The sequence below is a fragment of the Balaenoptera ricei genome, chromosome 3, assembly GCF_028023285.1.
Source record: "Balaenoptera ricei isolate mBalRic1 chromosome 3, mBalRic1.hap2, whole genome shotgun sequence".
NCBI lineage: Eukaryota > Metazoa > Chordata > Mammalia > Artiodactyla > Balaenopteridae > Balaenoptera > Balaenoptera ricei.
Genome location: NC_082641.1, coordinates 155,264,530 through 155,292,242, shown reverse-complemented (window position 1 = coordinate 155,292,242; position 27,713 = coordinate 155,264,530). Strand labels below are relative to the sequence as shown.

Here is a 27,713-nt window from a genome sequence, read left to right as displayed (position 1 = left end):
ACTTGAATAATGATTATGTTACATCTATGTACAAGTTTTTGTATGAACATAACGTTTTTCATTTCTCTTGAGTTTATATCTTGGGATGGAATTGATGTTAACTTTACCTGTAACTTTTTGAGGAACTGCCAAACTGTTTCTAAAGCGGCTGAACCATTTTACATTTCTGCCAACACTAGTTATTTTTCTTTTTCAAATAGCCATTCTAATGGGTGTGCAGTGGTATGTTGTTGTGGTTTTGACTTCTATTTCCATAATGACTAATGCTGTTGAATGTCTTTTCATGTAATTGCTGGCCATCTGTGTATCTTCCTTGGAGAAATGTCTGTTCAGATCCTTTGCCCATTTTTTTTTTTAATTTTTATTTATTTATTTATCCATCCATCCATGGCCGTGTCGGGTCCTCGCCTCTGTGCGAGGGCCCTCTCCAGTTGCGGCAAGTGGGGACCACTCCTCATCACGGTGCGCGGGCCTCTCACTGTCGCGGCCTCTCCCGTTGCGGAGCACAGGCTCCAGACGCGCAGGCTCAGCAATTGTGGCTCATGGGCCCAGCCGCTCCGCGGCATGTGGGATCCTCCCAGACCGGGGCTCGAACCCGTGTCCCCTGCACTGGCAGGCAGAATCCCAACCACTGCGCCACCAGGGAAGCCCCCTTTGCCCATTTTTAAATGGAGTTATTTGGCTTTTTATTGAGTTCTAGAAAGTCTTTATTCGGGAGATTCCATCCATATCAGATAAGTGATTTGCACATATTTCTCCCATTCTCTGGGTTATCTCTTCACTGTCTTGATAGCATCCTTTGATGCACAAAAGTTTTAAATTTGATGAAGTCCAGTTTATCTGTTTTTTCCTTAGTTGCTTATGTTTTTGACATCATATCTAAGAAACCATTGCCTAATTGAAGGTCACAAAGATTTCCTCCTGTGTTTTCTTCTAAGGGTTTTATAGTTTTAGCTTTTACATTTAGGTCTTTGGTCCATTCCTAGTTCATTTTTGTATGTGGTGTAAGGTAGGGATCCAACTTCATTATTTTGCATGTGGATATCCATTTGTCCCAGCACCATTTGTTGAAAAGACTGTTCTTTTCCCACTGAATGGTCTCGGGACCATTGCTAAAAATCAGTTGTACATAGACACACATGTTCATTTCTGAACTTTAAGTTCTGTTCCATCAATTTATATGTCTGTCTGTTTCCCACATCACACTGTCTTGGTTACTGTAGCTTTGTAGTAGGTTTTGATACTGGACACTGTGAATCTTCTACCTTTGTTCCTTTTCAAGATCGTTTTGGCTTTTGGGCGTCCAAAAAAAGAAGTAACCGCCTCCCCTCAACATCAGGTCTTTCAGCTGATCAACACAGGATGTCTTTTAACTTATTTAGGTTGTTTTTAGTTTCTTTCATTGATGTTTTGTAGTTTTCAGTTTACAAGCCTTGCACTTCTTTAAATTTATTCCTAAATATTTTATTATTTTTGCTGCTACTGTAAATGGAATTTTCTTTACTTGATTTTTAGATTATTTATTTTTAGTGTAAAGACATACAAGTGATTTTTGTTTATTGGTCTTGGGTTTTGAAACTTGGCTAAATTGGCTTATTATCTTTAATGGTGTTTTAGTGGATTCTTTAGTATTTTCTACGTATAAGATAAAGCCATCTGCAAATAGAGGTAGCTGTACCTTTTCTTTCCAATGTGGCTGCCTTTTATTTCTTTTTCTTCCCTAATTGCCCTTCCCTAATTGTCCAGTATAATGATGAATAGAGGTGGTGAGAGTGGACATCCTTGTCTTGTTCTTTATCTTAGGGGAAAGGTTTTCATTTTTCACCTTAAGTATGATGTTAACTGGGTTTTTTACAGATGCCTTTTATCCAGTTGAGGAAGTTCCCTTCTATTCCTAGTTTATTGAGTGTTTTTTTATCATGAAGAGGTGTTGGATTTTGTCAAATGCTTTTTCTGTAGTTATTGGGATGATCATGTGGTTTCTGTTCTTTATTAATATGGTACATTATATGGATTGATTTTTGTATGGTGAATCAATCTTGCATTCCTGGGATAAGAGTGGATGTGTTTTTAAAGAGCCTTGTATTTTTCACCTGGAGAGATGTAGAAACTTGTTCTACCACCATTATCATGGAGGCAATAGGAATGGACCTGAGAGAACATAGCCTTTGGATAAATGCTTTATTTTCAAGTGCTAGGGTATAATATAAACAAGAAGCATTCAAAGGCTTATAGTGTAATGCTTTGTACAACACAGAAGTAATTTTGACTCTTATGAAAACATCATTTCTTTGGACTTTTAAGGAGCTTCGTGAATAATTTGAGGATTTATGTGATGTGTCCATTTCCTATTAATCGTATGCCATATTAATATTCTCAGAGTCTTGCAAGCTCTAGTTTGGAGTGCCCTGACTTCTGTTTTGACTGAAAACATATTTTAAACTTGAAAAATGGTAATTAACAAGTCAATATGGAAGGGTCAGATTCCTTTTGGGACAAAGGTTGTTCTTAGTAGTCTCTCAGGAGACCTTGTAGCAGGAACTTGTCAGAGTATAAATATTACATAGATAAATATCTAGAAAGAGGCAAAGGATTTGGAAAAAAAAATGCTTGATCAGAGTTCTGAAGCACAGTTAATATTTTCTTCTGCTTAAAACTGCTTATAATTTGGCATGAATTAACTTGCATTGCATTCTCACCTGTGGGAATGCCTGTTTTTGGATAGACGCCTAGGTGCCTGTCAACTCTAGTTGAGAAGTGGAAATAATTAACCTCCTGAAGAAATTATTAAATCAAACTTTGATGAAGTAGCTTTTTGTGCTCTTCCTTCTCTCTGCCATACCGATACGTACACCCTCACCAGAAAAGAGCTTCCAGCATCAGACGTGTATTTTGTCCTTTATCTGTTTTATCTTCCTGTAATTGCCAGACCTCCTTACTTTTTTCTCCTAACACTTTTTTTTTCCTGCAGGGGTTTTTCAGATTAGAAAAATCATTCAAGTTGACCAAGGAGAATTTACTAAATTTAATAAGATTCTTGGGCTTCCATTGCATACAGGTGAGGAACTGTTGTTTGGATCTGTTCTCCCTGCATCCCAACCAGGCCAAACTCTTACACAGCAAATTTGGTAACACAGTATCTTTGTAAAACAGCTAAGCAAGCAATTTTAAGTGAAGTGGCTATTCGTTTTAGAAAATATTGTGGGTATTTGAAAAGAATGCCACTAATTAATGATTTGTAACTTTTCTCCTACCCTTTTGACAATCTGATGAAAGCTGTGGGTGCTCTTCATGTAAAAATGCGCATGGCTCATTTGTGTGGACTGGGATGTCAGACACACCTTAAAGGCCATCCCTGAACTCCTGCTTCAAAATGCCCACCATTGGTGAAACAATCAAGTTGGGATACAAGGGTCTCTAGGTTTTACAAAGCCATAAAATTATGTATGTGGTTCAAATACAGCATAAATTGAGAGCAATTACAATTTCATGTTAAATATTATTTAACTAGAAAGAGCATACATAGCTGCTGGGTATAATGGATGCTGTGATGAGTGACCCAGATCCCTGCTGAGGGTTGAAGGATGTATTCCCCCAGGTGCTGGAAGTATCCCCTGTGGAGATTGCGTTGGCTAAAGAGACCTACCTTGTACAAGGCCACATCCCTTCCCATTGGTATCCAATGATTGATCCTTGTAGGGTACAAGGGCTTGAATCCATTGCCCTGACTTGGGGCAACTCTGAAAGGTCATCGCAGATTCAGAGCTCCCCATGGGGTTGTCTGAATCCTTTGGGACTTCATGGCAGCCTAATTTCTCCCTCTGCACCATCATGCTCCCCCCCCCCCCACTTCCTTTCCACTGGTATTGATCCCAAGAGCACCCTCTAATTTCTTGAACAATAAAATCTGTCTCAAGGTCTGCTTCTTGGGAAACCCAGCCTTGTCACACTAGGATTGACTTTTAGTACAAGTTAGCTTACTTCAGGCCATAAAAGTAGGCCTGGCTAAAATAAAAATTGAGTGAGATGAACTTGAATTTAGACTTAAAATATGTGAAGCATCCTATTGCTGTTTCCTTTGGACCTTATATTTCAAATAGGTTTTGCAAGTCTTGGTTTCTCTGGATTCATTTGTTATCTCTCAGTCTTCTTTGGCATTGCGGAAAACCCCCCAAGTCTCTGACAGCTTGGTTTGGTCCCACAGTATGAACCTGTGGAAGGTGTGGGTTAAATAGAAACGCTCACATGTCCCACAGAAACCCCTAGAGATTTCCCATGTTGGTAAGTGCATATGTTAGGAGAACCTCTCTTACCATGATCCTAATCATATTTCTTGTAAATCCTGAGATTTCTCAGATAGGATTTAGAAAATTATTGCTTTTGTCATTATCATTGAAATCATGTATGTCCCTTCTGAATATTTGAAAAATGTGGAAAAGGTATAACAAGGAAAATTCTATGTAAAAATAAACTTTTCCTTCAAATTGGGATAATATTGTACATTTTGATAACTTTTCTTTTTCATGTAATGTTATATAATAAAGAAGTTTGCATATCCTTAATTAATCATCAAGTATATGAACTGTAATGGTTGATAGAGCATATTTAATTTAGCTAGCCTTCTATTGTTATGTACTTGATTTTTCCCGACTTTGTTATTGGTAATAAGTAATACAAAGAATAGTGGTTCTTTGTGGGGGGATGGGCAGAAACTAAGCCTAGTGTGTCTGCTTTAGTTAGTTACTTAAAAATACTGAGTTCTTTCATCACTAAAATGTAGTGAACTATTAGATCTAAGAGTGTTCTATCTATTGTTATCGCACAGCTTCAAGGGATGCCATTCGTATAGGTGTGAATTGAGGTCCTAGGTGCAGTCTCATCATTGCCGCTGCTTCACAAGGACAGCCACCGTGGATTTATGGGTCCTCTTTTTGTTTTTTTGGTTTTTTTTGAGCAATTTTAGCATATGAATATCCGTCAAGTTTTTATATATGCCTGCCAGATATAAAAAGAAGTATTTGAGCCATTTCCTTAATTGTCTACCAAGCAGATCTTGACTAGCAGTGTGACCTTTGGTCTCACCAGCTTTTGCTTCATATTATCCAGTTATTTTAATTCAAGAGGTCCCTAGTTCCATTATCTGTACCATGAGCAAGTCTATCAAGGAACTTACTTTCCCTCCCAGCAATTAATAAAATCTAACCGGAGCAATGGACTCTGTATTTTCCTAAAGGTCATACCTATACTTCCTGTATAGTTCAATTTGAACAGTTTTTAAGATAAAATACAGAGGTACTCTGCTGAAGTGTATTACTTTTTAAATGTTCTCGTCTTTCCCATCATAAGAATACAGTTGTATTTTAGAATTGAAAGGAATATTAGTGGTCTTTGTCTTGTAGGTAGGTAATTAGAAAGAACAAGTAACTTGCCCAGTGGGACATAGCTAGCTATTTATTCATCACGATAATCCGTCCATTACTTATATGATGAGAGAATAGCACAATTGGGAGGGAAACTCAACCAAAGAAATAATTGGTTGTCAGCCAGAATCTTTGCTGGGCTTATTAAAGACCCTAAACAGTCATTGAGAATATAGATATGGGAGTTTTAACAACCTAAATTGTGTTTAAAACACTGCTTACAGTTCCACATGACTTTGTTGCTCTTGTATCCTCTAATCGTTGGAAACACGTAACTGAACAAGTAAAATTTAGAGACCAGTACAGTCTGGGCAAACCCTGATCATTTTGGTAAAGTATAGTTGTGCCTTGTTAGTACATTTCACAGGCCTGCAGGATGGTAGACAGACAATTGCGTAGATCAGGGGACTTAGTGAATTTTTCCTTTTTAGATTCCATTGATTACTGTAGGTCTCTTTTGCCAGCTGATTATGACCAGTTCATCCAGACTGTACTTTTACCACTGATACTGAGAGGTATTATTAACCAAGAAGGTAAAGGTCAGAGCCTTTCTGAGTAACTTGCTTTGCACAATACATTTGACACTGACGGCTGCTTAGAACAAGTGTGGAGGCATCATCCAAAAAATTCTTTCCTTTAAATGATGTTCCAGGTAGCTAGGTGACTGCAAGGAGTATTTTGGGATTTCTTGTCCTTAGAACTACATCCTACAGGAAGTCCCTTCTACGTTTGCTCAGTGATTAGGGCCTCAGCAGCAGAGCAGTCAGTTCCACTTGACTAGGAATAAATCACCCACGTTGAACCATGATAGTTTCTGACAACTGGCAATGCTGATAAAAACCAAAACAAAAGATGTTAAGAAATCTGTGCCAGTGTGGAGCTGGTGTGCAGATTTGATGGATTCACGTGCAGCATGCATTGTGCGTTAGTCTTCCTCCTCTTTCATCGGTTTTTCTCTCTTTGTAAAATAAAAATTGTACGAGAAGAAAGGCTCTGTATCATATAATAATTATTTCGATTTTCTTTCTAGCCCAGTTAACAGAGTTATACCCTAATTAGAGAGGTCATTTTAAGGAAAACGCCTTTCTTCTCTAAATAGTTATTTAGAAAGTGTTTCCTTCTTGAATTCTTCACTCTTAGTTCTTCTCTATGATTTTAGGCTGTATGTATAAACCTGATTGACCCTTCCCCTCCCTCTTCATCACCAGGGACACAGATAATATAGACTAAACACCAATTCCTTCGATCTCTGCACAGTTTTACTCATGCAGAAATTGAATACATGTTAATAGCTGCTTAATGATTTCTTCTTAATACAGATCGGTTATGCATAAAGTAGGAAGAGCCCATAGAATTATAAAATACATTATTTTCTGCAAGAATTTTTTATTAATTTTCAATATTACTAAGTATAAGTTATTAAAGTAAAAGAAGAAAAGCTTTTTTAGCTATTGTTAAGTGCTCCTTAGTCCGTGTGTATAAATAAACTAGCCTCCTTCTACCCCTTGAAAGGCCAAACAGACTGTCTTAATACTATCATGATATTGATCCTGATATCAAGTACCTTTGGTTCTGCCCACCAGCTTTAGTGTGTTATGTTTGACTATACACGGAAGTACATGGAAGATGCTCTTCTGCATTGGCAGTGGTTTGGTACCTCCACCCTTCCTTCTTTGCTTCTGTAGGGGAGAATATTTTCATATGTGACCGTAGTAATAACATTGTGTTTATTGATAAACACTACTTAATAACAAGGAATCATTTATGGAAAGATGCTTGAGACATCTTTGTGTGATTCTTCTTTCTCCCCCCCCCCGCCCCCCATCATAGAACATATTATTTATAGCACAGTGATTAAGAGTAGAATTCTGGAGCTAGATTGCCTAATAATTATAGTCTTGTGGCGGAGCTTCAATAGTTGTTATACATAGATTTCTGAAAACAGTGCCTGATACATACCACACTCTCTGTGTTAGTGGTGCCTCTTGTCACCACTGCCGCCGCCTCCTCCACCACCCCCATCACGAGTAATTTTTTGTTGTTTTTATCATATTGCCATTTTAGGGATTCTGTGGTTTCTGTTTCTACAAAATGGAAAGTTTTTTTCTTGGGTAGATATTCTGAGCATATTTAAAGGAGTATTTTTCCACTTAGCATGATTCTGAAGCAGTCATCTCTATCATTAATAGTCGAGTATGTGCATAACTGATCCAGTTTTTCTCTTAGCTGTTGTATTCAAAGCTTTTGTAAATAGTGTATTTTAGATCCTGTGGATAATTGAACTTGGTATAGAATGGGATTTCCACTATATATTTTATAGCAATTGCATAGTAAATACTGAAATGGTGTGATATGGGACTATTAGGGTGAACAGTTTTCACAGCCTCTATATTGGATTAGTTAAAAGAAGAGAATAATGGCAAGATTAATATGATAGCATTCATACACCCCTTGGTTAGCAACGTCTGAACCCAGAGAGCCTTGATCACAAAATCACGATTTTGAGTCTCAACCAAAGTGAGGATATATAAAAGGAGTTTTCAGTAGGATTCAGCTGCTGTCCATCATGATGCTGGGTAAACGGAAAGTGCTTTGTACACACCCATCCTCCCACACACCACACAGAGCCTCTTTTGGGTTAATGCTCTTGCAGCTGGTTTGCACATACCTGTATCTACTGCAAGTCTTCCTTGCCGATAGCAGCTTGCCCAAAGGAGACAGCTCTAGTGAGCGCTGCCCTTTCTTCACCATGGCGTGGCTATTTCTGCTCTCCAGGAATAGCCATCCTCTTCCTCCCCTCCAACTCAGCAGTTTAGACAGCTGGCTAATTGGATAAGAAAGTAGCTTAGGGAGAACTTGTTAATGGGGATTTTACCTGGTTTAGCAGCTTCTGCACCTGAGTATATCAGGAAAAGTCTTTTTGTTTGTTGGTTTTTGTTTTTGCTGGCAAAGAATAATGGATCCCTTTAATAGTTGGCCTACATACAAATTATACAAGTGGAATTGTTAACAGTGAACATCTTAATTATTTCTTAGATGCTGATGATGGAGGAGAAAGAAGGGTATAATCCTTATTATGCATGTAAGGGCTGTTTGTATATTAGGTGGGCTCATAAAACAAATCTCTGGTTTCTTGTATGTAAAACTTGGTTGGTTCTATGAAGTTTTATTTTTTAAAAAAGGTGGTTTGTACTGCTCTTCCTTGGTAAAAAAGTCTAATCAACAGAATGATATCTTTTTTGTGTGTGTGTAAGGTTTATATGTCAGCAACTAGGATGACCCGCACAGCTGGTTAAATATGTAAACACCAGGGCATTGCCTTCTGTATGTTATGGAGTACTAGATTTTTAAGTGGCAAAATCTCTTTAGTGGTTGTGAATTTACCTAAGTATTGATCCATATGAGATTCCAATAGGAGTGTCTGATTAAACTAAAGGAAACTAATGCTTTTCATATGTGATGGTCTTTTCTCTCACAGTATGCTTTGGACTTTATCGGCATGGAAAAGACTGGAGCCAGTTGCAGTGGTTCACCTGTAGGATTCTTCCTTCGTTAAAGAGTGAAAATCCAAGCCTGACAGTACTCATGGTTCCCTATTCTGAGTTCGCTGAATCTTTTCGCTTAGCTTATTTGTTCTGCTGTGGAATTCTCAGGGACTGTAGAGAGGGACCTTTTTTTCTTCCCCTTGGAAGGGTCTGCTTGGAATGAAGCAGACCCTTAAAGAGCTTATATTAAATTGATTGATGCAGGAATTATTTGAAGGTTGGATTTAGGTTCTTTTGTAGTTCTTTTCTTGGCAGAAGTCTATGTGTATGCCTAAATACAGTTTATAAAAGTCCAAGCTTATGTATTATTTACTGACTAATGAACCAGAATTTATTATAGACCTGATGTGTGCCAGATATGAAGATACAAAGCTGGGGTAGAGGAGTAAGATCCAGTCTATTTGTGGAGATGTGTATAGAATGAGTAATAACAATATGGTTGGAGATTCGTGTTATAATGTATAGATAGATGAAAGAATGGAGATAAATGTATAGATAGAGAAAAGAATGGGAGATGTGTATATGTATGTATGTAGATCAATACTTTGTTCATGTGTGATGGCATACAGACTGTGGTCATCTTATTGTCATGGGGATAAGAGCAAGAAAGTCGTCCCAAAGCAGATAACATTTATGTTGCTTTTTGAAAGCCATGGGAAATAAACCAGCTAGTTCAAGAGTAGACGATGATATTATATTCTCCTGCTTCATTTTTCTCTGTAGGACTTATCACCATCCTACATACTATGTTCATTTCATTCATTCATTCCTTGTCTATCATATTAGGATTAAGCTCTTTGAGGGCAGGGATTTTTGTCTGTTTGGATTAATTCTATATCCTCAACACCTAGAAAACTGCCTGGCACGTAGCTGAATGAAAGAATGAAGTTTGTGAGTTTTAGAATAGTTGTCTTACTTATTTTCCTTTTGCTTATTAAGAATCTCTCTCTACAGTTCCTCCATATTTTTGCTTCCTATTTTTCATTGTGTGTACGGGAGTCTCCCTAGTGATAATATGCTGTTTCCACACTATTTCACAAACCCATCCCCTATTTTCCATCTCTCTTAACTCACTTAGTTTCCAAACTCTCTTACCTGAATTGATACGCTCTCCTAGCTGTTTTCATGCCTCTACGTAACTCCCCTTAGATATTGACTATCTTCTCCACAGCTATCAGAATTATCAGTCTGAAATACAGAACTGACCGGACTGTTTCTTTGCTTAAAAGTCCCTAATAGTCCCCATCTGTCTAGAGTAAAATGTGTGCTCGTTAGAATGGCACGGAAGCCCATCCATAGCTTGGATTCAGGTACATAAAGTCCCCTTCCCATCTTATAATGAAAATGGGTCTGTTCATTTTTCTTTGTGTCACTAGTGCCTGGCATGTAATAGAGACTTCACCAATAGTTTTTTGAGTAAATGAATGCGTACTAGGGTATATGAAGGAATGAATAACTATAATAATAAATTTCATTGAAAATGCTTGCTGTTGAAATAAAAGATGATATAAAAACCTAACTTGAACACTAGCATTTAAGAACAGTTTTTCCGGGCTTCCCTGGTGGCGCAGTGGTTGAGAATCTGCCTGCCAATGCAGGGGACACGGGTTCGAGCCCTGGTCTGGGGAGATCCCACATGCCGCGGAGCAGCTGGGCCCGTGAGCCACAACTACTGGGCCTGCGCGTCTGGAGCCTGTGCTCCACAACAAGAGAGGCCGCGACAGTGAGAGGCCCGCGACCGCGATGAAGAGCGGCCCCCACTCGCCACAACCAAAGAAAGCCCTCACACAGAAACGAAGACCCAACACAGCCAAAAATAAATAAGTAAATAAATAAATTGAAGAACAGTTTTTCCTTTTTACAGCTGATTTGTTTTTCTTAGCATCCAGCTGTTCAATTTGCTGTCCTCCCTCAGCATTTTTTAAAGGAATCTCTCTGGGCATTTACACTGTTGCTTTGGAAGTAATCCAGTTTCTCATGGCTTTCCTCTCTGTAGGTCTTCCCTTTATCCCCATCCCTATATGTTGGGTCTTTTCTCCCTAGCTACTTTCCTTATTTCTTTATAGAGATTTATGACTCTGCATGTATGACCATACCCATGTGTATGTCTTTTCTCTCTTCTGGCTATAAGTTCTCAGTTTAAAGCTTTGCATGAAGTTCTAAGACCCTTAGGGTTAAATTACTTCTACAGAGCACACACTGACAGCCCTGATCTACCTGTTTCCAACTTAAAATGATTTTTATTGTGACTGTTTGTATTTCTCTGAATTTCCTTTTTTTTCCCCCCTTAAATGTGTGTGCACAACTCAGATTGAAAATCTCCAAGAGCAACTTAGAGATAAGGAAAAGCAGATGAGCAGCTTGAAGGAGCGAGTCAAATCCTTGCAGGCTGACACCACCAACACTGACACCGCCTTGACTACTTTGGAGGAGGCCCTTGCCGAGAAGGTGGGTGACTGGCCCAGACTCCTCACAGACACATTTCTTCTGCCTTCTCATTAATCTGAAAGTCACTTTAGTGATGAGACTTGATAGAGGAGACAGAAGAAGTCGCTTTGGCAAAAGGGAAAAGAGCTGCCTGTACTGTTGCTGACGTACCCAGTGTAAGGGAAGGAAGATTCGTTTTGTTGTTGCCAATTTAAGCACCTGTTGCTAGGCAGGATGGATTCCGTACTGGAGGGCAGTGGCTGAAGTTTCTAAAGAACTAGCCATGTGCTCCCTGTTTACTATCTTCTTTTTATGTGTATGGTCAGCTAGAATCGGTGATGTGGGAATGTCAGACGCTGACCATCAGGAGGCAACATTAGTTCTCTTTTACCGTGCCGCATTGGGATCTAATATATTCATGGGTTTTAGTTATTAATACAGTGTACTTGCTATTTTTCTAGTCGTGGCCTTGCCACTTCATTTTGCCTTCATGAGCAAACCTAGTTTTTACAGGAATGGTTGACTAAATAAAGAAGTGGCCCAGCATGACAAGTGTTAATGTCTTGGAGGAGGTTTAAGGACTCTTGGTGGGGCATTTTAATTGGATTCTTCTTCTTCTTTTTTCTTTAAGGGATAGGGTTACTGTTCCTTAAGCCTCTTGGACTCAGAATGTTTCAGGCTTCCGGCCCAGGGATCAAGGCTTGATCCCCGAATATATTCAGAAATAATACCCATAAATGTACTTAAATTGCTTCAACTTTCAAACTTCCTGAGTATCTGTTGACAGAAGTTTTAATGGTTTCTCTTTTCTTTATCCTTCTTTATGCTTTAAGCTCAACAAATCATAATCTCTCCAACCTCCTCCTGTTTGCTGTGTGAGTTGTGAGTTGTTTCCATTGCTTTGTAGGCAACATGTGAATTATATATAGAAAAGAAATATTTGCTACTTATTGTCCTTAGGGTATATGTATAAGTTTTTTGTTGCTTGGGATTTGAATAAATGAGATTATTCCAAAAGAATACTCTAGGGACATCTAATACTAATTAAGGTTATAGGAAAAGAAACCTAGGGGAATCAAAAGAACAAAACCAGATGTATGTTAGGGCAAGATAGGTTGGAAGGTTGAATTCTTTACAAGGTCAGTTATTAACGACCTATCACTGTCTTTTGAATGGAGGATGGAAGTGTGAAATTTTATCAGCTAGAAGCTGAATTGCAGTCATATGATAGAAGTATGAAAGGAATTTTCTCATGTATTGATGTACTCTCTTATCAGGAGCGGACAATCGAACGCTTGAAGGACCAGCAGGACCGAGATGAGCAAGGAAAGCAGGAGGAAATTCATAACTACAAAAAAGATCTTAAAGACCTGAAAGAAAAAGTCAGCCTATTGCAAGGCGACCTCTCAGAGAAAGAGGTCAAGATCACCAAAATGGAATTATTTGGTTTGCTTAGCCAGTGCATTGTGTGTATAGGTTGTTGGTGTTTACATAATGCGTATAAAAAAAGGGTCTGTTGGAAGATTTAAAGAATCTTCTTATAGCAGGGATTATTTCAGGAAGCTTTGCAGAGATATAGTAGATGGAATCATTTCTTTCCTAAGTCTTACCTCTTACCTCTTGCAACTGTTAGGAGTTGGCTTCTTACTTGCTAATGACGTTTTACAGATCCTAAAATAACAGTATTTCTCCAGTTACATTTGGAGAAATATTGTGCTAATGGTGAGAAAGCTGATAGACGAACGGCATATGCACAAGGAGGACAGTTTATTTACATCAGCTCTTAACGATCACCTCAGCATTGGCAGAGAAATCTTAAATGATTGTTGACCAGTTAGGTGACTTAATAGACTTTGATTTTACTTTTGAAGAATCTTGTCGATGTCACCTAAATAGCAGAAATGCCTAATGCCTTGTGATCAGATAATAATGAGCTTTAGGGACATTCTCAGGGTTTTCTTTCTAATATCTTTAGGAAAATTTATGGGAATTTGTGTTTCTAATAGAATGTTTCTTCCAAAATTAGAAGAGAAGAAAAAAGTCAGTGTAGCTACTAAGGTTACTGCTTACATTCACAAAGCTTGATCTACTTCCATTTATTTTGTGGGACTGGATATGTATTGGTAGAGCTCTTTAAGTCACTATTCAGTTGGTATTTCTTGGGAATTCATTCTGTTTTACTTAGAACTTGAAAGCCAGAGCTAATGTTGTTGTTCTGTATTTCATGTTCTTGAAATGGAAATATGTCAGTATATGCTAACGGAAAGAAACTACAAACCACCAGGAAAATAAATTTAAGAATTTAAATCTCCATTTTGTTAATAAATAGTATTTATCCTAGATGTATGTTGCTTCTTTTAGGCTTCACTCTTGGATCTGAAAGAGCATGCTTCTTCCCTGGCTTCCGCAGGACTGAAAAAGGACTCACGGCTTGAGACACTAGAAATTGCTTTGGAGCAGAAGAAGGAAGAGTGTCTGAAGATGGACTCGCAGTTGAAAAAGGTTAAAGAAAACTTTTCCAATTTCTTGCTTTGCTTTATTTATTTTTTTTAAGTTTCTGCTTTATAACAAAGTGAATCAGCTATACATAAACATATATCCCCATATCTCCTCCCTCTTGCATCTCCCTCCCATCCTCCCTATCCCACCCCTCTAGGTGGTCACAAAGCACTGAGCTGATCTCCCTGTGCTATGCGGCTGCTTCCCACTAGCTATCTGTTTTACATTTGGTAGTGTATATATGTCCATGCCACTCTCTCACTTCGTCCCAGCTTACCCTTCCCCCTCCTCGTGTCCTCAGGTCCATTCTCTACATCTGTGTCTTTATTCCTGTCCTGCCCCTAGGTTCTTCATAACTTTTTTTTTTTTTTTAGATTCCGTATATATGTGTTAGCATACGGTATTTGTTTTTCTCTTTCTGACTTACTTCACTCTGTATGGCAGACTCTAGGTCCATCCACCTCACTGCAAGTAACTCAATTTCATTTCTTTTTATGGCTGAGTAATATTCTATTGTATATATGTGCAACATCTTCTTTATCCATTCATCTGTTGATGGACACTTAGGTTGCTTCCATGTCCTGACTATTGTAAATAGAGCTGTAATGAACACTGTGGTACATGACTCTTTTTGAATTATGGTTTTCTCAGGGTATATGCCCAGTAGTGGGATTGCTGGGTTGTATGGTAGTTCTATTTATAGTTTCTTAAGGAACCTCCCTACTGTTCTCCGTAGTGGTTGTATCAATTTACATTCCCACCAACAGTGCAAGAGGGTTCCCTTTTCTCCACACCCTCTCCAGCATTTATTGTTTGTAGATTTTTTGATAATGGCCATTCTGACTGGTGTGAGTTGATACCTCATTGTAGTTTGGATTTGCATTTCTCTAATGATGAGTGATGTTGAGCATCCTTTCATGTGTTTGTTGGCCATCTGTATATCTTCTTTGGAGAAATGTCTATTTAGGTCTTCTGCCCATTTTTGGATTGGGTTGTTTGTTTTTTGATATTGAACTGCATGAGCTGCTTGTAAATTCTGGAGTTTAATCCTTTGTCAGTTGCTTCATTTGCAAATATTTTCTCCCATTCTGAGGGTTGTCTTCTCATCTTGTTTATGGTTTCCTTTGCTGTGCAAAAGCTTCTAAGTTTCTAGGTCCCATTTGTGTATTTGTGATTTTATTTCCATTTCTCTAGGAGCTGGGTCAAAAAGGATCTTGCTGTGATTTATGTCATAGAGTGTTCTGCCTCTGTTTTCCTCTAAGAGTTTGATAGTGTCTGGCCTTACATTTAGGTCTTTAACCCATTTTGAGTCTATTTTTGTGTATGGTGTTAGGGAGTGTTCTGCTTTCATTCTTTTACATGTAGCTGTCCAGTTTTCCCAGCACCATTTATTGAAGAGGCTGTCTTTTCTCCATTGTATATTCTTGCCTCCTTTATCAAGAATAAGGTGACCCTATGTGAGTGGGTTTATCTCTGGGCTTTTTACCCTGTTCCATTGATCTGTATTTCTGTTTTTGTGCCAGTCCCATACTGTCTTGATGACTGTTCTTGCTTTGCCTTAAATAACAGCATAGTAGAAAACTCTATAGTGTCCATATGGAATAACTTACCAGTGGAGTAATAATCTCCTAAAATTCAAAATACCATTTATACCTTGATTAATTCTCTTGGCATTCTTATCCTATTTTACTTTACTCCTGAGAGTCCCCAAACTCTTAGAAAATTGGCAATTCAGAGTAAGATTAAAATATGCAGCTCCTTTGTAGATGAAATGTAAGACCACAATGTAAAAATCTCAGTTATCTGATATTTTTCTTCTATTAGCATTAGGCTTCCTGGAAAGAGATAATTTAACAGTGCTAGTCACCCATACCGGTGAATATTAGAATTTGGTACAGGTATTTACTATCCGTTTCATTGATTTACACCTCTCTAATATTTATATGGCAGTTTGTGGTTTTCAAAGCATTTTCATACTTATTATCTCTGAGTTACCAACTCTGATTAACTGGGTCCAGTTCATGTGATTACTGATGAGAAGGGGGCCCAGCCTAGTCTTGAGACTTGGTGGTGTTCTTTTGACATATATTGGGTGTGTTCAGCATGAACACCTTGTGATGAATCATTATTTAGGGTATGCCAGAAATGAAGTCATATTCTTAAGCTAAGGAAAGGAAGAAAATCCAGTAGCTTAAAGTTACTTTTGAATAAGTAGGAAAATACTTTTTTTGAGATTAACTAATTCAGATTTGGTAATTGACTTTTTTCCCCCTCACTAAAGAAGTGGAGGTAATTTTCTATTAAATACTGGAATATTGAAGGTAAGACTGTTAGATGTATTTAGGATTATGAAACTGAGCAGTAACTGTCAAGAGTAATAAATGTTATTCACTAATATTCCAAACTCGCCTATTTATGGCAATCCCACATTTTCTCTTTGTTTATTTTTAATCTCCTTGTTATGATACTTCTATAGCTGGCCATTTTTATGATCTCTTAAACTTTGTGTTTAGGTTCATGAGAAAAAATAAAGTTATCTTTGGGTAGAGGACTTGGTGGCTTCCCCCTCCTCTGATTTATTACTTGTTTTTCTGCTAATTGCCATTTTACTTTTCGTATTTTCCCTTCTTTCATTCTGGACAACTGTAACTTTTCATTTTAATTAATTAGTGATGTTTTCCTATTACACTGCTCCCACAACGCCCTCCTCCAACCTAAATATAGGTTGCTCTAGAGTTTGCAATATACATTTTCACTCTTTTCTTTTTCCTCAGCTTTTTCAATGCCAAAAATTGTATATATTTAAGGTGTACAACATGATGCTTTCATCTATGTATGCATTGTGAAATGGTTACCACAGTCAAGCTAATTAACACATTCATCAACCTTAAATAGTTACCTTTTTTCGTGTGTGTGGTGAGAACACTTTTTAAAAATTGTAGTATAATTGACATATAACATTTTATTAGTTTCTGGTGTACAACATAACAACTCAATATTTGTTTATATTGCAAAATCATCACCACAGTAAATCTATTGAACATCCATCAGTATACATAGTTATAAATTTTTTTTCTTGTGATGAGAACTTTTAAGATGTATTCTCTTAGCAACTTTGACATATGCAGCACATATTTATAGTCACCATGCTGTACATCACATCCCCAGGACTTACTGTTTTGTAACTGGAAATGTGTACCTTCTGGTCCCCTTCACCCATGTCGCCCACCTCTGACTCCCCACTTCTGGCAGGCTACCGGTCTTTTCTGTGAGCTTGGTCTTTTTGTTTTTGTTTTAGATTCCATATGTAAGTGCAGTCATAATGACATTTATCTACTCTGTCTGACTTATCTCACGTAGCACGTTTTCAAGGTCCATCCATATTGTGGCCAATGAAAAGACTTTCCCCCTTTTTTTATGGCTGAGTAATATTCCTGTGTGTGTATACATACACACATACGTACATACCGCATTTTCTTATCTATTCATCCACTGATGGACACTTAGGTTGTTGAGAACACTTTTTAAGATGTATTCTCTTAGCAAATTTCAAGTATGCAACACAACATTGTTAACTAGAGTCAATATCCTATACGTTAGATCCCCAGGACTTATTCATCTTATAACTGAAAGTTTGTACACTTTGACCAACATCTTCCCATTTCCCCACCCCCAGCCCCTGGCAGCCACCCTTCTACCCTCTGCTTTTCTGAGTTCACCTTTTTCAGATTCCACATTATAAGCAAGATCTTCCATGTTTTTAATATGTGGCATTTCCTTCTCATTCTTCTTTGCAGTGTCCATTTTTCTGCTTACATTGCCCCTCTGCTCTTGGGTGTTGTCTCCTTTTCCCCTTAGCGCCTTTAACTATTTTTTAAAAATATTTATTTATTTTATTTATTTATTTTTTGGTCTGTGTTGGGTCTTAGTTGTGGCATGCGGGATCTTCATTGTGATGCGCGGGCTCTCTAGTTGTGGCGCACGGGCTCCAGAGCGCATGGGCTCTGTCGTTTGTGGGATGCAGCCTCTCTAGTTGAGGCGTGGGGGCTCCGTAGTGGCGGCACGCGGGCTTAGTTGCCCTGCGGCATGTGGGATCTTAGTTCTCTGACCGGGGATCAAACCCGTGTCCCCCGCACTGGAAGACGGATTCTTAACCGCTGGACCACCAGGGAAGTCCTGTGCCTTTAGCTATTTATCATAGTTACTTTAAATTCCCTGTCTGGTAATTCCAACATCTGTGTCAAATATATGAGTCTTATTTTTTACTAGCAGGGGCGAGAGTGGGAGAAATGCCCTTTCCCCAGGTAGGACAAAGCTCTGTTAAAATTTTTACTCCTGAGGGTCTGTCTTTGGATAGAGTACACTTTGGGCATATTTCACAATTGTTACTCTTCCCCTCCTGCAGCCAGAACCACAAGGGGATTTTTGTTGGCTCTTCACTGTGAGACCCTGGTGTGGTTCCTGGATTAAAGCCCATGAAAGTACGGGCGCCCCTAAAACCGCCGGCCCTGGGACTTTCCTCACTCGCTTGCTTGTACATCCACACTCAGCCCCCAGCAGTTCCTTAAAATTACCACTTAAGTGTTTCTGCTCACAGCTTCTGCTCCAGGTGAGCAGATCTCAGCTTCAGCTCTGTGGGTTTGCCAGTGTCTCTTGATGTTGGAGGGGTAATTTTTCCTGTGACCCTCAGTTCTCTGATAGGTCCTAGAAAACTCATTGATTTTCTGTTTTTCAACTTTTTCTTGTAAAAATAGTAGTGATGACTTCTGAGTTTTTTACATGTTGGAACTGAAGTTCCAGTAGCTTCCCGTATGGAACAGGCCTACTCATTCTTGTTTTATGAAGGTATTTGTATGAATTTTGCTGTTTAGAATAAAATCTAAAATAATATAATAAAAACAATTTATTAATTATATTTGGGAATCAGCTTTAGTTTTATTCATTAACACATAACTGTTTATGGAATCAGTTAAGTTAACCTATGCCCAGGAATTTGAAAGTAGATCACAGAGATCTTAATTAACAATATACCTGTCTTATACAGCTTTTTCAGTTCTGCTAGATGTTGAATGAATTTGACTATTTCATCATGTCTGTTTCTAAACTTAATTTATATTGGAAGTTGCCTTATTGAAAATAAAAAACCCTTTGACTTTAAAAAAATGTCTTAAAATAAATGAGAGCATATTTCCTAATGTAAGATTGAGATAAGAGTCTAGTAATAAAATGTAAGACCCAGAATAATTGTTAAATATCATATTTCAGATTTTATCCCATTCTAGTAGATAAGTGCTTCCCTAGCATTATTACATTTTAAAAGCAGGGCAGTGAAGTAAGTCAGACAGAGAAAGACAAATACTGTATGATCTCACTTATATGTGGAATGTAAAAACCAAAAACCAACCAAAAACTGAACTCATAGATACAGAGACCAGATTGGTAGTTGTCAGAAATGGAGGGCTGTGTGTGTGTGTGTGTGTGTGTTTGTATAATGGGTGGAGGTGGTCAAAAGGTACAAACTTCCAGTTATTAAAAAAAAAATGTAACTGTGTAGTGATATTTTGTCTATGTAATATTTAAGCAGAGAAGAACCTTATAAATTGAAGACTAGCTATTAGATGTTTGATAATCCCCTGTTGAAATTGGAGTATAGGTGGCTTTTGGGGACATGGTTTGCCCACTGCCACTGTATGTATATCTGATAGAATTTGGACATTTTCTTTGCAGGCACACGAGGCAGCATCGGAAGCCAGAGCCAGTCCAGAGATGAGTGATCGAATACAGCAATTGGAGAGAGAGATTGCCAGGTACAAAGATGACTCTAGCAAGGCCCAGGCAGAAGTTGACCGCCTCTTGGAAATCTTGAAGGAGGTGGAAAATGAGAAGAATGACAAAGATAAGAAGATTGCTGAGTTGGAAAGGTAAGGAAAGGAAAGCTGAAGAGGCACTCTCTATGTTAGAGAGGTTGAAGGATGGTTTTAAAACTATGTACTTTTCGGGACATATTTTTCCAATATATCTGCCTCTCTGAATTTACTTTATTACCTACTTTTTATTCTAAGTCAGTGTAGCTTCACTGTTGCAGTCTCTGAATGGCAACACGGAGTGGGAATAGATTGGGAAGCTATGGACTTCAGCATCATTGATTGGAAAGAGAAAGTATTCATTGATTAAGAAGTTAAAGTTTTCTACTGGCTAATCAAGAGAGTGCAGATAGCCACTTGCTCTCTCATTATTTATTTATCTGTGTAAGGAACAAATGAACCTCAAGTTTAAGGAGTTAAAATTTTTAATTGGTTTAGACCTTTTATGTTGAGCCGTTGCTCTTTTGGGCTGTGAATTTTTAGACTCTGTATTGTGGAGAAGCAAGCTATTACATTGGTACATAGGTCAAATTTAGAAGGAGGGACATTTTGAGGACAAGTTAGGAGACTTGGATGTGATTTTTTTATTGAGCTCTGACTTTGACTTCTTCAGAATGAGCTTTGTTTAAACAGAACCAGCCAGATAGCTCTCTTGGAATTTTCTTTGCCTTTTTTTCTTGTTAGGGTATTTTGTACGAAAGATAAAGCGTATGCCTCTTGGCCTCTTCCTTTACACCATGTATTTAACATAAATTCACAAGTGCATAGAAATAGTTCTTCCAGTAGAACTGCATTAATCACTGTATTCTGAACAGTCAGAGAGACTGGCAGTGACAGAATGAAGTCATTAATCCGTGTGACTCCTTTGAGCCTGATTCTTAGAAGTATTTTATTTTCATGCTCTTGAATGTTGGGAAGTAGTAGACTACTTTCATAAGTTGTTTACTAAGTTTTAAATTTTTAGGATATTGGTAGACTTGATATTTTCCCCTAGAAGTAACTTTTTCCTCTTGTTCTGTACCCATAGAATTTTGATTTTCAAAAAACTAAAAGGATAAAGTCCAACCCTCACAATTCTTCTTCACTAAGTTGAAAGTGCGAATGAATGAGCTGATCACCTACTCATTTGTTTCCTCTTATTTTGATATTAACTCTATTCGTGTTTTCTGGTCTGGTTCTGGATAAGATGGGTGGATAAAGTTCTTTAAGTCAGAATTAACAAATTATCAGAGTCTCAAGATTAGATTATGTATGTTTTTTGTACGTCTTCCCTGTTTGCACTGCATCTTTACCCCCAGCACACGTGCACGTGCACACACACACACACACACACACTCTCGTTACATACTTACATAAGTACATGCCTTTCTTTGCTTTTGTGTCACCCTGAAATCAACAGCAGTACTTCATAGATGTAATTTATTTTTATTTTATTTATTTATTTATTTATTTTTTGAAATCAGACTTTTATTCAAATCTTAATTTCATAGATTTTAAAATACGATACTTCTGATGGATTAGTGACTTCCCACTAAATGTATTTCAGTGTTTCAGAAAAGAAATTTCTTGATAAAGTTTTATTTTTCAGTTTGATTTTTTTGTGTTAGAACTCTGCATTGAAATTATTGCTTGCTATTCCAGATACCTTGCTTGAAAAATGTTTCAATTCATTTTTGGACCCAGTACTGATTTTGGGAGATGGACGTGATTTGAACAAGAGTAAGAAATAGAATTAAATCTATATTTGATATCCAAAGCACACCAGATAGCTTTTATTAGCCACTATATTTCTCACATTTGGGGAGAGAGTTGTAAATGATCTGTTCTTTCCACAGAATATTACTTATAAATTTGAACAAGTACTATAGAATTTTGTCCTCTGGTCATGTAACATTGTAATCTTCTTTTAAGATTCGACGCACAGTTTCCTGGCTACCGAGAAAAGAAACAGTTTTAAAAACTCAATTGCTACTGGCTTTGTAATTTGTTATTGAGCAGCATAGTTTAAGAGGGGAATAAAAGATGATTGGAATTATTTTATGCCTTTTCTTCCCAGAGTTTTAGTACTGAGCTGCGTGTGCGTGGCTGCTGTGTTTCTTACTAACCGTTTGCTTCTTATGTTGCTGTTCCACTGTTTCCTGGGTGTGGGTGTCTGGCTCCCTGTCATTCCTCATCTGAGTTTCTTCACCTTTCTTTTGGCGTGTCTTATCCTGGTCCTATTCCATTGGGGTTTTGGTCTCTGTGTCTGTCTGTGTTCATGTCCCTCTTGGCCATGCTGTTTCCCAGAAAGCCAGCCTCCCGCACTTTGTACCTTCCACGCCACATTTCTGTCCCTGCACCGTCGGGGGGGTTTGTTTGGGACTTCCTGGGAAAGTGAGTGTTAAGTAAGGCTACAGTTGTGTACTCGAGGAGTTGCTGCTGCCACTCTTGCTGCTGCTGGGGCTTGCTGGGGGTTTTGCTTGATCAGAATTAAAGACCAGCCGGTTATATATCCAGTTGAACAGTACCTCTTAGGTCCATTGCTTGTGGATAAAGTATGTGTTCTCTCTGCTAAGATTCTGATATTGTTGGATATAATTGTCTTATTCTTGGTTTCTAGCCCATCTTTTATGTGGTGGTTCTTTTGCTGGAGTGCCCTTTAAGTAGTAGCCTCTCAGGCGATGCAGCTGTAGTGCCACACCCTGATTCAGGAAGTAGCATGCATTTTTACTGGGTGTTCAGCCACCTTCTAAGTGCAAAAATGACAGCAGAATGTTATCATTGGGCTAAAGAAAATTCTTATTATTCTTTTAAAATTTCCTAGTACTTATGTAAGATTCTCCAATATTAATAGGTTTAGATTAAATCATGAAGAATTCCCAGACTTATTCTTTGTGGTCTTGAGAAAAACAAATAGTCCCTTACACTGCTCTTCCAGAACAATGGTAGTTCCTGTCAGATGATTTAGTGTTGTACCAGTGTCTTGAGCTACTGCAATTTTAAAACGAGGATTATGTAGGCCTACCCATACATCTGCAAATACAAAATATTTTTCCCAATTAAATCGAAGAAGTACTATTTCTAAATTTATATTCCGTACTGTGGTGTGTATCAGTTGGAGTTCAACCAGAGAGGCAGAACCAGTAGGAGAGATACATACATATATTTATATATATATGATACATATATATCCGTTTTATTACAAGGAATTGTCTTGCATGATTGTCAGCAGCTGGCTAAGCGAGTCTGAAATGTGTATGGGAAAGCTGTCAGGAGGAGATCACCTGCAGGATAGAACTCCCGTGGGCATGGGCCAGAACGGTGGTCCGCAGGCAAAATTTCTTTTCTTTCCTTGGGAAACCTGCTTTTAGGGCCTTCCAAAGAATTGAGATAGCCCACTTCGATTATCTGGGATAGTAATCTCCTTTACTTAAATGGATTGTAGGCTTTACTTATATCCGCAAAATACCTTCATAGCAACATGTAGATTAGTGTTGGATTAAGTTAACTGGGTGCTGTAGCCTACCCAGGTTGACACTTCAAGAAAGTCATCACCTGGCGGTTCTGGATAGTCTCCACAGATGATTTTAAGGGAGAAAATAATAGTAAAAACAAACCTAAAGATTGACGTGTTATATAAGTAGATTGATTTCGATTAGCATGAGGAACCCAAAATGTAAATTGAATATTTCTCTTCTCAAGTGAGCATATTATGGTTTCTATTTAGATGCACGATGAATAGCCTTTTCTTTGGCATAATGTTTAAAATGTTTAGTAATGTAGGCTGATGAAATTCTGATAGTAGTATCTTTTCAGACTCCTGAAAGAATTGCTTGTTGTCTGCTCTTTCACTCATGTCCCTTTAGCTAAATACCCATGCCATGGCAGTATACTGGGAGCATTATCCCCCGTGCATAATTTTGCTTCTGTATTTGCTTTATTACCTTTTTTTTTCTGATACAGAAGCACTAATGAATCTGCAGAGTTTGGTGTTTGCACTAGAAATCCTCAATTTTTACTCTAATGTGAGGTTTATTTAAATTACATTCAGCATCCCACTTAGAAACTTTTATGTTTGGAGAATGACACCCATCTTCTGATTTTTCACATAATTTAGGTATCAAGGATTGCCTTTGGTTTATGAAAGTTAGGAATTTTCAGTGATGTAAAGAATAATAGAATATTATTGTGTAACTTAAATAATTTATAAGAAATTTGGATTTACTGTATTTCCTGATTTGTGGGAATATAAAAACTGGAATTTTAATGGATGTAGATTTCATTTGGGGTTGTGTTTTGAAATTTATAAGAGGGATTAAAAGATGAGAAGAAAGGACATGTTTTCTTAGACATGTTTAATCTTTGAAAACCCTAAAGTTCTTTTTATTCCTTATTCCTTTTACCTGGTTACTCTCCCTTTAAATATGCATCTCTAAAAACACTACTGTTAGTAAGATTTGTAGTTATCAAGCTCTTGAGAATAATAGCCAATCTGTGAGTTTAGTTTTTCTCTCTGTACCTCACTCTCCTCTTTGCCACAAAGTATATACCCTTTCCTTCTTCATTAATGAATGAATGAATTTTTCTACTTATGAAGGCTCTTATTTGCTGGTCACTGTTCTGGGCTCTGGGGACACAACAGGGAACAAAGCAAACAAAATCTCTGCCTTCCAGGAGTTTATCATCTAGCCTCAGAAGACGAAAGCTCCAGCAAGGAGCGGACTTTTCCTCTGTAGGCAATGCTGGCAGAGGCGTTCTTCCACAGCTTGCCGGTACCTAGAAATTTCAGTGAGGAGGTTTCCATTTGCGGTCTGGTTGAGCTCTCCTGGGAAGTCATACTTAACATACTCAATTAATGTGTGCCCCAGGATACAGAATTATTACGGAAAAGGGGCTTCTTGTTGAACTTCAGACTCTTAAGTCTGGTCTTCTAATTTTTGTGACCAGTATTAAATGATAATGGCTTGAGAGGTTGTTTGGATAGAAGGCTAGCAGGTTGTTTTGGATCCTAGGCTCCTAATTTTAGGTCCTAGAACTGTAGCGTAGATGGAGATGTAAAATGGAGAGGGAAAGCCAGGATAGTGTGCTGCTACTGGTACTATTCTGACAAAGGCAAGAGAACCAGGAATCAGTGTTGTTATTTACATACATACACGCACACGCACACACATATACACACACATATGTATAGGTACATAAGCACATTTTGGGGCCAGTCTCGTAAGTAGATTTATATTAGGTTTTTATTAGGAGGAAACTTAGTTTTTCTGCTTTGTGATGGTTGCTTTCATTTTCTTTGCTAACTGTCTTTTCCAGACCTCATCTAGAACTATTAGTTCTAGGCTTTTACATCATGATTAAACTTAAATTTTGTGGACTAGCAAGAAAACTTAACCTGTGTTTATAATGTTTCCAAGGGAACTACATTCTGGTTTATAAACAACTGGCTCTATTAAACAACTGGTATATGATGTATTCATAAGATTTGGAGCTGCTTGATTTTTTTGTTTAAAGCAAGGGTGTTCCCAGTTTGCTCAGAATTCAGGCTCAAGGTAGTTAGCCCCTGAATTAACTGTCTAAATTGCTACAGCAGTAACTGTTAACCTCATTTTGGTAAGTGAGAGGAATCTATACTTCTGTAGTTCAAGATCAACATAATGAACTGAGCTTGAACACAAAGAATGGGGTCGTTTTCCCATCATGCCGGGAGTGAGATTTAGTCTGTGGTGTTATTTGCACGCGTGCATGTGTAAGAGAAAGTACTTCTCTGGTGGTATTTGGAGAATTTAGGGAAGATAGTTGCTAGGCTTAAATCCTCATGGCTCGAGGATATGACCTTTTAAGTTTTTTTATTTGCTTTTAAAGCTTACTAGTACCTGAAATTTTATGTAATGAAAACGGAGTTATTTTTACTTTTTATAAATCTTTCAAAATGTGTTGGCAAACTTAAGAGTTTACAAGATATTTCCAACTTTTGGTCTGCTATTAGTAGATTTAATTAACTCTTTGTTTTCTTTAAAACTGGGCTTTAGAATTAGGAGGTGAATGCTTTTTTGTTATCTGCTTTTTCTGAGTATTTTCTCTTTGACTAAAATTTTCTTTCCCCTTATTCATTTGTGGGGATTTGACCCCTTTTAATTGTTATCTTTTTTTGGGGAAAAAAAAAACTTTACTGACCTCTCTTAGGTAGTAATGTCTCTTTCCTTTTTTTTTTTTTTTTTTGTGTGTGTGTGTGCTTTTGTTATAGTATCTATCACATTCTGTCCCAGGACTGTACATTGTTGTGGGCCCAATAAATACATACATTAAAACGTAGAGACACAGCTCCTTTCTCATTTTACTGTCTAATCATCCCACATTTCTTCACTTTTATCTTTCCATCCCCCACACATTCAGACCGTTGATCAAGCAGATGGAGATTTAATAGTCCCTTATACCCTTGTTTGTTATAGTGAATATATTTTTATATTTGTTTCTTCTATATGTTTGTAATATGTTTACCATTGCCCGTATACTTTTCTTTCTGTAAAAATATAAGTAAACGCATATGCATTAAATATTCTTATTTAATATAATTCAGTAGGATTACTTTTCTATCTGCAGGTTAAACAAAAGTATAGATAACCTCTCTCCTCTTCTGTCACAGTGAAATACCAATTCTAACTTGTATTTTTACATTTTAACATCACTGAAACTGGGATACGTGAATCAATAATGGCGTGATTTAATTGGTATATATTTTTTTATTTCTTGGTAATACATAAAGTAATGGCACATCTTCTTCCTTTGGTGAATTGATATTGAAGATGTGCGCAAAGAGAGTGAATAAAATTATTTCAGTGGCTGGGGGTGGAAGGAAGTATTTCCAAATTAACGTTATCTTCTCATGTATTCCATTTTAAATGTGTGTAACCAGATGAATATGTTTACTATTATCATTAGATATTTGACTGTTTTAACTGCATCCTGAAAGTTTATTTGCTTAGGTTGACCTAAAATTTTTGTTGACATTTTCATTTGGAAAGTGGGTTTTATGTTTGTGATTTTATATTGGTATCACAGTATATTCAGGCATCTATGGCACAGTATAACCTGAGAATATAAACCTACATATTTAATCTTCATATTTGTAAATATTTTTTCTGTAAAGAAATCCCGAATTGATCATTCAGCTTAATGTCTTCAGAAATCTCCCATAGGGAAATTAATATTAAGCTGTATATAGATTTGGCGTAAACTAGTATACAATTCATGAGGAAAATGGTTCCTTAAAGCATTTCCTTACTTTTAAATTTATAGTCATGTATCTTTGATCCACGAAGGACAGTGTTGGTGAATGTGGTCTTGACGTAGCTGGAATAGAGGAGAAATGAGTGTGGTGATTGTGTGTGCTTTCTTGAGGGAGAACGGGTTGTGTTTAAAAAAACGAAAAGAAAAAGGGAAAACGAGATGCTGCGACTGTTGTAACGGAAGGCGACTGGTTCTTTATCAGATCCTGCTGGCTTCAGCTTGCTTTCGGGGGGGGGGGCCGCTTGTTTCTTCCTTCGTCCTCCTAGATGAATTTCACTGATTTCATTTAAAAGAAGAATAAATCACACCGCTTTACATAGTCAGTTCTATTAGGCCATCTTCCTAAAGTTTCTTGTGGGCACAGCACCTTATAATTTATTACAGTCTTGATAGAAATTTTGATGGTTACCTCAAGTTTTTACTTGACACTGGAAACATTAGAATTATATATAGTTATTCTATATGCAGATTTTTTTTCTCCTAAATTTATTTCCCAAGAGCTAAAGTTTGATGCCAAAGTGAAATATGACTCCTGAACTGTAAAATAGTTAAAAAGATCCTTAAGGTTGCTCACTCTCGACAGGAATAAGCTTAATTTTTCTTTTTTCAGGGATTTTCTCGTGTCTCATATAAAACTTTGCATCTATATGAGATTTCAGTGAGTGTCATCACTGATCTAAAATTATTCT

The 27,713-nt window shown here is 37.5% G+C and overlaps 1 protein-coding gene across 1 annotated transcript in view; it reads left to right on the top strand.

The window, feature by feature from the left end:
• The window catches only part of LOC132363423 (ELKS/Rab6-interacting/CAST family member 1-like), a 136,611-nt gene that overhangs the window by 86,585 nt on the left and 22,313 nt on the right, over positions 1 to 27,713 (top strand). Inside the window, 4 exon segments of the mRNA XM_059919125.1 lie at positions 11,276 to 11,413; positions 12,670 to 12,810; positions 13,754 to 13,894; positions 19,619 to 19,812. Of these exon segments, the coding sequence (XP_059775108.1) occupies positions 11,276 to 11,413; positions 12,670 to 12,810; positions 13,754 to 13,894; positions 19,619 to 19,812 (614 nt within the window).